This window comes from Solea senegalensis, linkage group LG14 (assembly GCF_019176455.1).
Source record: "Solea senegalensis isolate Sse05_10M linkage group LG14, IFAPA_SoseM_1, whole genome shotgun sequence".
NCBI lineage: Eukaryota > Metazoa > Chordata > Actinopteri > Pleuronectiformes > Soleidae > Solea > Solea senegalensis.
The window spans coordinates 21957169-21970289 of NC_058034.1; the positions used below are offsets into that span (position 1 = coordinate 21957169).

At 44.7% G+C, this 13121-nt stretch overlaps 1 protein-coding gene across 1 annotated transcript in view; it reads right to left on the reverse strand.

Moving 5' to 3' along the window:
* LOC122781292 (1-phosphatidylinositol 4,5-bisphosphate phosphodiesterase gamma-1-like) overlaps positions 1 to 11731 on the reverse strand; it is a 35319-nt gene extending 23588 nt beyond the window's left edge. Inside the window, exons 1-2 of the mRNA XM_044044930.1 lie at positions 10665 to 11731; positions 222 to 371 (exon numbers count right to left, since the gene is read on the reverse strand). Coding sequence (XP_043900865.1) covers positions 222 to 371; positions 10665 to 10923 — 409 coding nt within the window. The 5' untranslated portion in view covers positions 10924 to 11731. The remainder of the gene's footprint in view (positions 1 to 221; positions 372 to 10664) is intronic.
* Between the last annotated feature and the right edge of the window lie 1390 nt (positions 11732 to 13121).

The window sequence follows — 13121 nt, forward strand, 5'->3', positions numbered from 1 at the left end:
CAGTTATTTTTCCAAATACACTGTGAGAATAGGAACAAAAACCTACAACTGCTGCTTATTTTTGCATATAAACGTTTGTAATTCTTTGTGTGCATGGACAGGGGCTCAGGTTGGGGGGGGGCCTGGTTTGTCTTGGACACAAACACGGTTTTGAAGCCACTGGTTTCGGGAATCACCTGTACACACAAACACACTGTGAGTGTATATATGCAGACACTGACCGGCCACACTGAGCGTCCTGAGGCGAAACTCCAGGCCATAGAGCACGATGAAGCAGTGGGCGGAGTCCAGTTTACGAGCCTCCTCCGGGTAGCGCTCAAAATCTCGGGAGCCCTTCCCCAGCCGCAGCTCCCGGATCTCTCGTATGTCAACTAGAGTAGGGAGGGAGGGAGGGAGGGTGGGAGGCAGGAAGGAAGGATAATGTTGCATGAGCACAAATATGCACAACCATAAATCACGGTTTGGTTTCGTTGTTCATTTCCCTGCCAAAAACACTGAAATTTGCTACTGAAGAGCTGAACAAATGTACTGTGCACACACACACACACACACACGCACACACACACACACACACACACACACACACGCACACACACACACACACACACACACACACAGGTCCAGAGAGAGATGCAAACATGTCAGCTGTCTGTGGCAGGATGCTGCTTAATGACTGCAGAGCACTTTTCTGCAACTTCCTTTCACCTGTGTTTGGGAAAAGAATCACAAAATCTTTATATAGTTTTGAAAAGAGGTGGAAAGAGCACTGAAATACTCCACTAAGTAAAGGTACCACCATTTTACTTAAGTACAAGTAAAAGTACTGGTTTAAAAAAGTAGCTTGTGTAAAACGAGTAAAAGTTACTTAGTTACTTTTTTAACAAGGTTTTTTTTTCTTGTGACAAGGGAACACAAATCTCACATTAATTGTTTTTTAATTAAAGGCAAAACTTTGCAAATGAAAGAACTGACAAAATAAAATGTGTAAGCACATAATGTATCAGTCAAAATGGGTCAAAGGTCACAAATGTCAAATGGGTCAAAGGTCACAAATGTCACTCACTCATCTTTCACCTGTCCTGATCATTCACCTGTCCTCATTATTCACATGTCCTCATCGCTCACCTTTCCTAATCAATCACCTGTCCTCATTGTTCACCTGTCCTCAGCGTTCACTTGTCCTCAGCATTCACATGTCCTCATCATTCACTTGTCCTCATCATTCACCTGTCCTCATCATTCACATGTCCTCATCATTCACTTGTCCTCATAGTTCACCTGTCCTCATCATTCACCTGTCCTCAGCGTTCACCTGTCCTCATCATTCACCTGTCCTCATCATTCACTTGTCCTCATTGTTCACATGTCCTCAGCGTTAACTTGTCCTCATCATTCACATGTCCTCATCATTCACATGTCCTCATTGTTCACCTGTCCTCATCATTCACCTGTCCTCATCATTCACTTGTCCTCATCATTCACCTGTCCTCATTATTCACTTGTCCTCATCATTCACCTGTCCTCATCATTCACTTGTCCACAACGCAGAGCATGAAACAGCAGGCAGCGTCGTAACAAACAAGGGAGACATTTACCTAAACATCAACTTGACTTTCAATGACCCGTGCCTATTTCGTGTGATTTTCAAAAACTTACAAGGGCCATGGACATTTTGTTTTTGAAATTCACAAACTTTCAAGGAATTCAAGAATGGTTGGAACTACAACAAAAACCCAACTCTCAGCTTTTTTTGTGGTTGTATTGTGCACAAACGGCTGGTTACTATCACATTTCTCAAGTTTTTTTTTGTATAAATGAACAATAGAAAGCTTGTGTCACACTGCGAGGGTTAATCACAGCGACTGAAGACTGAAGGGAGTATGATGCAAACTCTGGACTGCGCTTTGACACTTGCAGCGGCCGACACTTGAGACACACCCACAGAGAAAACCCTGGCTTAGTAACATGGCAGACGACTTACACAAACACACACAAACATTCACTCGTAAATTCTCTGGCGTTCACACACACACACACACACACACACACACACACACACACACACACCGAAAGCAGACACTAGCTAACACATATTTACTCCACTAAACCGATAATAATCTGAATGATAGACTCATTCCCCTATGTGACATAAAGAAAATATGTCAATCCAACAGGAGAACAACGGCAAAGTGAATAATCCAACCTCCAAGTCAGTGTCAGCCATTCTCAGCAGGTTGTTTACAATCCTGAGTCAAACTGAGCCAAAGGGAGAAATCTGGTTTCTATCTGAGGCTCCAGCATGTGGAGATGACAGGGAGCACACTTGGCACGAGATTAGGAGAAACTCCGTTATCATCAGATGGACACGTACGTCCATAATCTACAGGGAGTTTGAGTTTGAATGAAACTTCTCACCCATCTGCACCAAATCAGCCTCAGCATTCTACAGTTTCATCTTATCGTAAACAAACTCTTATGAGAACTTATGAGATCTTTTGTGTCCTAATGCACTTGGTGAACATCTGGGTGACATGATCCTGATCTGACTTCATCACAGATCCAACATTCCTCTGCCAGAAATACTTAATGTGGATTTAAAAACTTATAGGGATGAGTCGATCAGATACCCCGGTGTAAAATGACTCAAAATTACTTGAGTCGAATATTGAAAAAACTGTGATGTTTGAAAAGTTTGTGATGAAATAAAGCATTTTCGCTGAGTCAAGTTGTGCTGATTTCTTTCTCTGTCTCTTTGTGGGATCAGAATGTTTTTAAGGGAGCGTTAGCAAAAAATTCTCGCCATTGGAAAAAAAACAACTCGCCATCACTGCCTCGATCTTATATCTGCTACCTGGCTACGTGCCATCAAGTCTCGCAAGACCTCCCAATTCTGAGGACTCTGATCTTACTAAGGCTGGTTTTCCACTAACAGACAGTAGGGGGCAGTTTGGAGTCTCCCGGCAACAAGACATTTAACAATCACAATGTCTCTGAAGCTGTTAAATTAGGGTAAAAATCTTACATTTTATGAAGTACAAACGGCATTATTAAAAAATATACGCCTTCTTAAGTCTTTCTTGCGGTGGTTAGCACGCTTGCCTTCACATCACCACACACGGGAGTTGTTATTCCAAATGTGCTATTTTGTGATTTACTGCAAGTGTTCGCAGGAGACCAAGAGCTACTGTGTCCCCATTGTGTCCTCCATTAGAATTGGAATACCCTACATGTGTTCCCTAACGTGCAAGTGGTCAGGGCAGTGGGTGAAATGGAACTGAGCCGATGTTTTGCTAACAAAAAAAACCTGTCCATATCTTGTATTTGTTTTTCTCTGATCTCGTCCTTTATTACTTCCTGTCATTTAGCTTGGACTTTGGACAATGAGGCAAATCGCTTGCCAAACGTCACAATTGGGTCTCCAAGACCTGTGACACACACCCTGCATGTCTGACTCACACACACATGTCTTTCTGTTGTTGCAACGACAGCTCACTGTCTTCTGAAAGTGAGAGAAGCGGCCAATAATGTCCTGAAAAACAATAGTTTGAACCAGAATTTGACCTCATACACACTCGCACACATAAATCATCCGAATGTGGCCTTTAATCCTGGTCCAGGCTATAAACATGGCGGAGATAACGAAGCCCGACGAGAACTTTGATGAATAAAACACGGGGGTGGGGTGGGGGGAGAATGACACAGAGGTCAAACTGTAGTGATTTAACGCTGCACTAATCCTCACAGCAAGGAGGTCACAGGTTTAGGTCTTGGTTCAACTGTTCCGTGTTCCCTCCGTGTGGGCGTGGGTTCTCTCGGTCGGTTTTTCCGGCTTCCTCCCACAATCCACAAACATGCAGATTTAAGTTAAGTGGACGCTCTAAATTGTCAGACAATACATGCAGCACTCGTCTGTATTTGGGCGCGTCACGATTCTCCAAATCCTAGATTCGATTAGATTTTCGAACTTTTTTTCTCTCTTTGTGTAGGATCATTGGTTTTATGTCATTTTTAACAATTCCCATTTTGATTGTGTATGTGGTGTCACATACACAAGTGATATAACGTCCATCATTTTCAATGTTACAATAACCAGTAAATGCTTAAATCCAGGGTTTTCCGCCACTGAATCAGGTCACATCACATGTCTGATGCTACAAACACGCCAGTTATCTCTCTAGGAACGATTCGCTCCAAATGAGGACAGCGTTAACGGGGTTGTTTTGTTTTCGTAGTTGTGTCTACGTCCTCATGACGCAACAGAGACGTCCAACATGGTTTAAACACCGCGGTTTTCTTGTCGACATCGCGAACGCATGGCTTCACATCCATGTCAAAGGTCGTGAGAGCGGTAGAGCGTGCTCACGAGCTAATAATATTACTGCCCACGCAGTAACACACAGCCACAGCGAGCGGCTGTGCACGCACACACACTGCCACAGTTTGACGCGCTGCGGTCACACACGCGCTCGCAACCGTGACCGGTTGGGGGTGGAGACCAACGAGGGCACCAGCTCTCTTATGATTGGTCACTTTCAGAGTAATCACACCCACAAGGAACTTCTTGCATTTGATTGACAGCTATGACTACGAGTCATCCGATGTTAATATCCGCGTGTGTTTAGTAATAAACGGGAGGGGCTTGGAGTTGCAGTCAGGAAGCAGCTTCGGGTTAGAGCGTACGTCCGGGCTAACGTGTCGTCGTGCTACAATGGCTACAACCACAACACTGTGCTTTTTCTCTTCTCTGACAGGTCGTCACACTGGGGGCGTGGTTAAGTCTTTCAATCAATTATTTGATTTACACCCTGAGTGTGTACCGCGTGTTTCGATAAAGAGAACGCTTCGGCCATTTGTTCTCTCTGGGTCAGATTACCCTCCTGTTTGGTTTGCGTTGGACGTTAGCGTCGATGAATGTGGGGCGGGGCAGGTGTTTGTTTTCCTGTCGAGTATAAATAACAAGCCTTTCTCCCGAATCGCTCACTCCACTGAGTCCTGCTGCCAGCTTCTTCATCAGAGCGGCACATGAATTACTTTTCCTTTTTCTGCAGAGAGACTGTGAATGTAAGTTCAGTCTCTCAGCAGCTGCGTGCACTGCTGACCTGAAACCACCAGCCGTTGATAATTGCAGTGTGCTTGCAGTGAAATAAACTGTTCCTGGTACAGCTGGTGACATCACTCCCCTGCCAGATGGTATGGAGAGTTTTACAGTAAAGTCAGGGAAACGCAGAGGTTCGAGAGAGAGGAAGGAAAAAGCAGTCTTTCGACAAATGAATGCAAATACGAATGCTTTTTTTTGCTAATAAGCTGTGAAATACACATAATGTACAGTGCACACACTGATGTTTCAGGAATAAAGTACCTTATGTATTTATAGGATTTCCCATTTGATTCTGTATTTTAATACTCTGTTCTATATATAATATATAAATAAAATGAATTAATGAAAGTCTATTTATAATCTTAAAATGAACAATTAGTGGACCAAAAGCAAAATAATATCATCAAAGGGATAAACAATATATGTAAAAAGAATTATGATTTCAGTGTCTTCATCTTATGGCGTAATAAATTTAAAGCACTAAGCTTTAACCCTTTAACAGCCAAGTGTCAAAATGTCCGTCATTTTTTTGTTGTTGCTTATTTTAATGATAAAAGGGCCAGAAAATGTCCTGTGAGTAAGTTGCTTTTGCCCGTTTTCCCAGAATAACGTTCAACATCTGGCAGTGATTTACAGTTTGCTTTAAAATAGTGTATTAACAATTTAAAATGAAGAAAAAAACCCACTGTAGCGCGAGTGAAATTACCGTAATAACCACATGTTGGAATTTTTCCGATTGCACAGATTTCGCGTAATTGCGCTAATGCAAAGTGCACTTGCATAGACCTGTTAGTAAGTTAAGCGAGACGGTAACCAGCGATGAAAACAAAACAAGTGCTAAGTGCAGTCCTTTTAAATGTTTGCATATCACGCCGAGTATTTATTTATTTTTTTTAATTTTAGATACTTTAATAATCCCCTTAGGGAAATTATTCTCTGCATTTCGACCCATCCTAGAATTAGGAGCAGTGAGGGTTGGGTACCTTGCTCAGGGGTACCCCAGTCCTTTCGACCTGGTGGGCACTTGAACCGGCGACCTTCCGGTTACAGTTCCCTTTCCACTTGGCCACAGGCTGCCATAGTATCAGAGGCATCAAGCGCCTCATTTGCGATCAACGTCTCTGCTTCCTGCAGAAGATGCTGGTGCTTTTGTCCTTCAATTGGAGACAGGAAGACAGACAGTCCCTGATAACCCTGCACACACACACACACACACACACACACACACACACACACACACTTCCCGTGCCTCCACTGCTTATGAAGAGCTCATCTCAAAGAAAAACACTGATTTTCTGTGTGTGTGTGAAGAAAACTGAGGGAGCAACGTTATTTTAAAATAAACAGTAGGGGGAAAAAAATGTGGGCAACAAATACCAAAAGGAAGGAAAAGAGGGAGAGGAGGCGGAGGAGAGCGAGTGAACGGGGGTCAGTTAGACAAATATGAGGAATACCTGAGAGCAACAAACCAGAGTATCAGGTGATTGACGTGTGAAACTCCAAACGAAACTGAAAGAAAACAAGCGAGAAAGTGAAAAAGGAGACAAAAAAGATTTTAGGTGAACACGTCGGGGTGGGAAAAGGTGGAAAATGGAGGAACACTGAGAGCAGGGAGTGAGGTATAACTGAGAGAGCGAGCTGTGGGAGATAAAGCGAAGGAAACCCACTGAGTTCCTGGAATGTACTGATGGGTTTGTCCACAGGGAGGTTGTTTGTAAAGGGACGTTTGTGGGTTATAAAAGCATGTGTGTGTATGTGTGTGTGAGGCTGTGCAGATGTGAGCAGTGTAGGTGTCAGCCTGCTCGATCTTTGTGCTTTATGATTATGGATTAATAATTGACAAGGTTGTGTGAGCAGAAACAACACCCACAAAAACTGACACACACACACACACACGTACAAAAACAAGCGAAAAGACCAAAAAACAAAACAGAAAAACATGACAATAAATCACTTCTTTATCTTTTACCGACTACATTTCCTACTGTTTGGTTTCCTAGAGGTCGGATTGGACATTTTACACACTAACGCGAATAATGAGCGATGGCAGCGCTGCCTCTGCTCCTCATGTGGAGACTAAAGATTAGCGCTCTGCATGGACGCTCCACATGCAGGGTCGCTACTGGCAAAGAGCGCGCCGGGCACAGATTATGGGTTAAAAGGCTGAAGGATGTGTGCATGTACATGATCAATGGACCAAAACAGCAGTTAAGTTGAAGATAAACGTTAGCTTTAACTTGTTGGACATGCAAGATCAAGTTTATAAACCTGATTAACAACATATCAAACAAATGAAGGAAACACGTGTGTGTCCAAACAACAAATGACCCTTCTATGAAGAACTACTGCTGAAGACCAATTCTTCATCTGCTTAACTTTGGAAAGATACGAGTAAAAAAAGAAGAAAACGTCCAGTACACTGTTTTACTACCATGAAGGCGGGAGAATAACACATGGCAGACAGAAGGAAACTCTATCATGTCAGTGAACGCCGAGACTCTGTAACAAATCCTCCCCCCGGGCCACAGAATCCAGGGCATCCAGACAATAGCCTCGGCAGCACAGACAGGCCGACCGGTGCTGCAACATCCCGCCTGCTGCTGCTTTAACTTCACCACTGCCACTCCACTCCAGCAAGGACTGCCTCAGCCCACAATCAGCCGTGGTGTCGGGCAGAAAGGCAGGAAGCTTTGGGGGGGGCCGGGCAAGGACTCGGGACCCACACGGCCAGAGAAAGATTCAGTGAGGGGTGACGTCCGCGGAAGCTCAGGCCCCCGGGGTCGTGATCCGTCTGTCTGATGAGGACGCCGTGACGGCACGATCAAGAGAGGAAGAGGTGGGAGGTCACCTCTACCCAGTCACTGGGGGAAAAGACAGTTCACATGTATGTTGTTCAGGGTTCCCACACCTTGGTTGACATCAGATTCAAGGACTTTCCAGGACTGAATGTGCTGACACAGCTTAAGATGGGAGGGCAACTAGTAAGAGCGTCTTCACCCATGATGACGCCCACGTTTATTGATCTGCAGCACGCTCCGCATCTGGACAAGTGATTGTCCTTGGGATCTTGTCCAAAGGGGACACTTGGAAACTTGGAAATCCCGGGCATCACATTGACATTTGCTCTATCTTTGCTGAACTTTACTAGGTCAGTGATAGTGGCCAGTGTCCAAAACGCCGCTAGTAATTACGACTCCATGTTCTGATCTACGTACAGCACTTCAACACATGTCCACTTAGGGCCTTTTTTTTTTTTTCAAAAAGAGCCTTGAATTCATAAACTTTCAAGGATTTCAAGGGCCCATGGGAACCTTAGTTCCTTTACAAAGAGCCAGTTTGGGACACGTGGTAGCTCAGTTGGCTTCACTAACTGAGGCTCCAGTTGTCTGCAGTGACCACAGCTTTGCTTCCGGCTTGTGGCGCTCTGCTGCATTTCTTTCCCTCTCTTTGCCACACGTACAGTTTGTGGTCTTCCATATAACATGGATGCAGACAGGATGTGTGCATGGAGGCAAGACAAACAAAGGTGGAGGAGAAAATATGTGAGTCTGAGAAGTGACAGCACAGACCAGGAAACTGTGCTTGGTGTAAAACGCTGCAGGCCGGTCCCTCCAACACGACTCCAACCACTGACCTCTTTTACCATCTGCACAATGATCGTGCCAAACCGTACAGATGGAGTCCACAGATTAGAGACAGTCGATGTGTGGACATGACAGTAGAAAGAAAACCACATTACTGGACTTTTAAAATACATGTAAACATGTGACTCGGTGCGAAAGTGGACAGCACTGTTACCTCACAGCAAAGAGGTTACCAATTTGAATCCCTGCATGTTCTCCCCCGTGTTTGCCTGGTTTCCTCACGTCTTCTTTTTAGGGTCAATCAGTCCATGACAATAACAAAGCCAGTCCCGGCGCCACCTACTGGCAACAGGAAGGACACCTTCAATAATAAACATAGCTCATTTAGATGACGCTTTCAGGGTGTGGTCTGCATTTGCTATACTTGCTCTACACCCCCACATGAAAGTCATGCATCTATTTATTGAATGTTTACTCTATGTTTCACTAAAGGAACTTGAAAATATTATTGTTGTTATATGATATATGATATGACCTTGGGAATGTTGTGGATTTTTGTCACCTGAGTTCAGCCTGACTCTACAGTTCAGGGAACCCATGCTCTGGTCTACAGGGACTATATGGTGTCCACTTCAAAATTGGTGAAATCAAAAAAAGACATGTGGTAGACTATTGGTGCTGAATATGATGACTGTGTTACCGTGGCAATGTTAGCGGAAATTACAAAAATTATTGGAACCTAAGCGCCAACGGGTGGTCGTATACTCGCGCCACTTGACTCAGCGGTTGAGGCTCAACTTCTGTTTCACACGTGTTGTGTCCAAAATGTTTTCCCCAAACCTTCAATCCTTCAGATGCCTGTTCGGGCGGTCATCTAGGAATAAAAAAACCTGAGCCCCACCCCTTCCTGTCTGCTCTGAACCACACAGGCCGGTTAGGGACCGGTATGTCGGGGACTTTATTTACTGACAGCTATATGGACATGAAGTGAATAAAAAATAGCTGTAGCTTTAAGAAACACTTTCACTTAAAGATGATGCAGGAGCCTTTACAGCGCACACACACACACACACACACACACACACAGAGGAAGACCATGTCCCTGGACTTGTGGTTCTGGATTTGACAGCACACGCTCAGATACCTGCTGCTGCCATTTCCACATCTTCTCACACAGCTCACAGCGATGTGAATTTCATCACCGCAGTGATGTCGTGAACAGCTTTGCTCACGCACAGAGACCATGAGGTTGTCATTTTATCACTTTCTCTGTAGCTTTTTAAAGTTATAATCGTCTATTTCAGTTTGTCCAAGTCTCTTTGACTCACATCTGTTTGTTGTCACTCTGTCTCTATGGTAGAAGTTTTGCATGTCTATAGTTTTGAGTTTAGCTTTTACTAGCGTTGCTATATAATGTTATTATTGTTATGATGAATACATTAGTATAGTAGTATAGCATTATATAGTCTAAAATGACTGTAGTCGGTGACTTTCTGATGCATAATGTGAATTTTAAAGTGATTACACGAGGCAGACTTTGCTTGAGACACGAAAACAATCAAGCTTATGAGAATAATATGTTCACCTCGTCACAGTTTGACAGTGTTTTCTGGCTAGAAACTGAGATTTGTAAACCGCTCATTCTCTTACACCAAAGTCCACAGAGAAAACCAGTGTCTTTAGGTCACAGGGACACAGGATCAGAATTTGGTGCAGGGAGAGAGCGAATGAAGAAGCGACTCAGTTTCTGGTCAGAAATGTCTGTCTAATGACTTTCTTATGATATCGTAGACTCAAGCAGGTGTAGATTTTATGAGGTGAGCCTTTTGTTAAGCAGCGACCACCTGTTTTGTCTCGTGTCCCCACTGGCAGCCATGTTTACTCAAGCGTCCATGTCTCGATGGCAGCATTGACGTCAGTACCTCATAGAACCAGAACTATCACTTCAAGCACCGTACACTGAGGTCAGAGACAATACTCACTCTCTCCTTCAACTTTGTCTGGGTTTCGACTCCACGCCGTCTGTCGTGTGTCCTGCTTGATCTGGAATGTTCTCCTCTCAGGCCGCTGGGACTTCTTCTGGTAGAAGATGGTCATCACCGTGCCCATCTCCAGGCTGTGGAGGATGCGTGGACCTGCCTCTGTCCAGTCCAGCATCCTGGAGGCCATGACCAGACCGGCGGCCCCCGTGGCCTCCTCAGCACAGCCATTGAGGCAGCCACTGAACCTGGCTGCACACATCTTCACTGCATGGCTGACAGGAAACCTTGGAGATGATAATTGTCCCGTTTATTCGACTATGGCGTGCATAAGTTATCCAAACATGTGGTGCCAGGAGACAAATGTGGTGATGAAGCCCAGCTGTGACACTCAGGAGAGGCAGGGGCTTTTATTGTGAATGTGGTTGAAGTAATTTCACATTAAAACACTGCTCCACTCAGCAGCCGCAGAAGTAAAAAGCCTGAAAATATCTGAGACGTGAATGATCCTCTGGAGGGGGACAGAATCCTTGTGTTATCCTTTCCAGATGCTTCTGGCAGCTGACGAGTGAAATCCACTCGGGGTGAGTTCTCATCACCGCTGGATTCGGGTTTCCACCCTCTGCGCGTCCTCCTCCTGGTCCCTTTGCTCCAAGACGGCAAATAAGAAGGAACACAGCCTGGGGTTTGCGCCGCCGCCGCCGCGTCGTCGCCCGCTGCCGCTCCTGCGGCAGACAGGACGCGGTCTGTCGCTCTCCTGGGTTTAGCTGAATGGAGCCAAAGACGACGGTTTATGTAACAACGACTCGGTGAAATATCGGGGAGCAGCGCGGGGCTGTGGCTTCAGTGAGACGGAGACGCAGAGACGCGCGGATGGGAGAGAACCGTGCGCGCTCCCCATCCGCCGAAGCGACCGTTCTCCTCTGCGCTCCCCTCACACTCTGCTCCTCTCTGCGGCGACACAACGCACTATCACACACACTGTGAAGACAATAATAATCATAAAATCAATCCTGGAACAAAGTGTAGTGGCACTGCGCGTTCACCGCCTCAGTGTCTCCTCCTCCTCCTCCTCCTCCTCCGTGTGTGTGTGTGTGTGTGTGTGAGCGCGTCTGTGCCTGCGCGTCCCTCAGCTCCAACGCCAGCGGTCTTTAGAGGAAATTAGGGCTAACAGACCGGAAAAGCTTCATCACGTTTTTTTTCTCCCTTTCCTCTCAGAGCTGCTGTAAGTACAGCAACATGAGAGGAAGATGAGGAGAGAGTGAGGAGCGAGAGAAAGCAGCGAGGACAGCGACCTCTGCCGGCGTCCAGCAGACCTGCAGGCAGACTCAAGGTAAAGGAGGAGGAGGAGGAGGAGGAAACAGGGAAAGTGACTCTTTCTCTCTCTTTCTGTGTAATTCAGCACCCGCGGTGAAGTCATGTCAGGAGGTCAAGTGCGGTCAGAGGTCACCTGACGTGTCAGGCTGCAGCTGTAAAGTCAAGGTGTCATGGTTTGAGAGGGAAATATTGTTTGTTTAGAGAAAGTAAAATCAGTTACAGATGTTTTTCTTTTACTCACTCATTTTAATTTTACTCATTTTAATCTGAAAAATCCAGATTTCAAAGACTGGACTTTGTGCGATACCAATATCACAAACTCAAATATCTACCAATATTAGTCCGATACATTTTAATTTTAGACCATTTATGAACATATGAAGCTGTTAATGAGTGAATGTGTGTTTGATGATCACATGCATTTGCCTCTGTGAGGAAATAATAGACACTTTTAGTTGTAAGGTGTACCTCAGGGGTCAGTACTGGGACCGAATGTATTGTATTTTATTTGTCCTTTGCTTTAATGGTGCTAAAACTGGATTTTTCTCTTGCAAAACTCATACAAAAAACTAAATAAATTACCAACACTGGGTCACAGCACACGGCAAAAGGTTAAAATGAAACAGTTGTCTCATTTATACATAATATCGTTGAAAATACTGTATATAATTGCACATTAGTGTTAATAACTGGCTACTGGAGTGAAATACATATTTTGTATTATTTATTGTCATTAAATTTACCAGGGTCTTTGAATGCATCTCAAAAGCTGCTCCTCAACACACAGTAAAGCCTGCATTATTTTCACTAGAGTTTAGAATAATTGAACAGTTAAATAATACCAGCCAATAACAGGGTTCCCACACCTCGGTTGAATTTCCAGGACCAATTCCCGCAAATTCAAACTGACACAGCTTTAGATGGGAGTGCACATCGTACAGTAAGAACCACTTGGTGTCCACTTTTATTGATTTGCAGCTCGCTCTGCATCTGGACAAGTGATTGTCCTTGAGATCTGGGGAAAGCCCCGTATCGTTTGGATTGGATTATTCATTTTCATCTGTCCAACATCCAATCCAGTGATTTTGATCAATATCGGACAGATACCAATTCCAATCCCCCAGATTTATTCATCTCACTCTG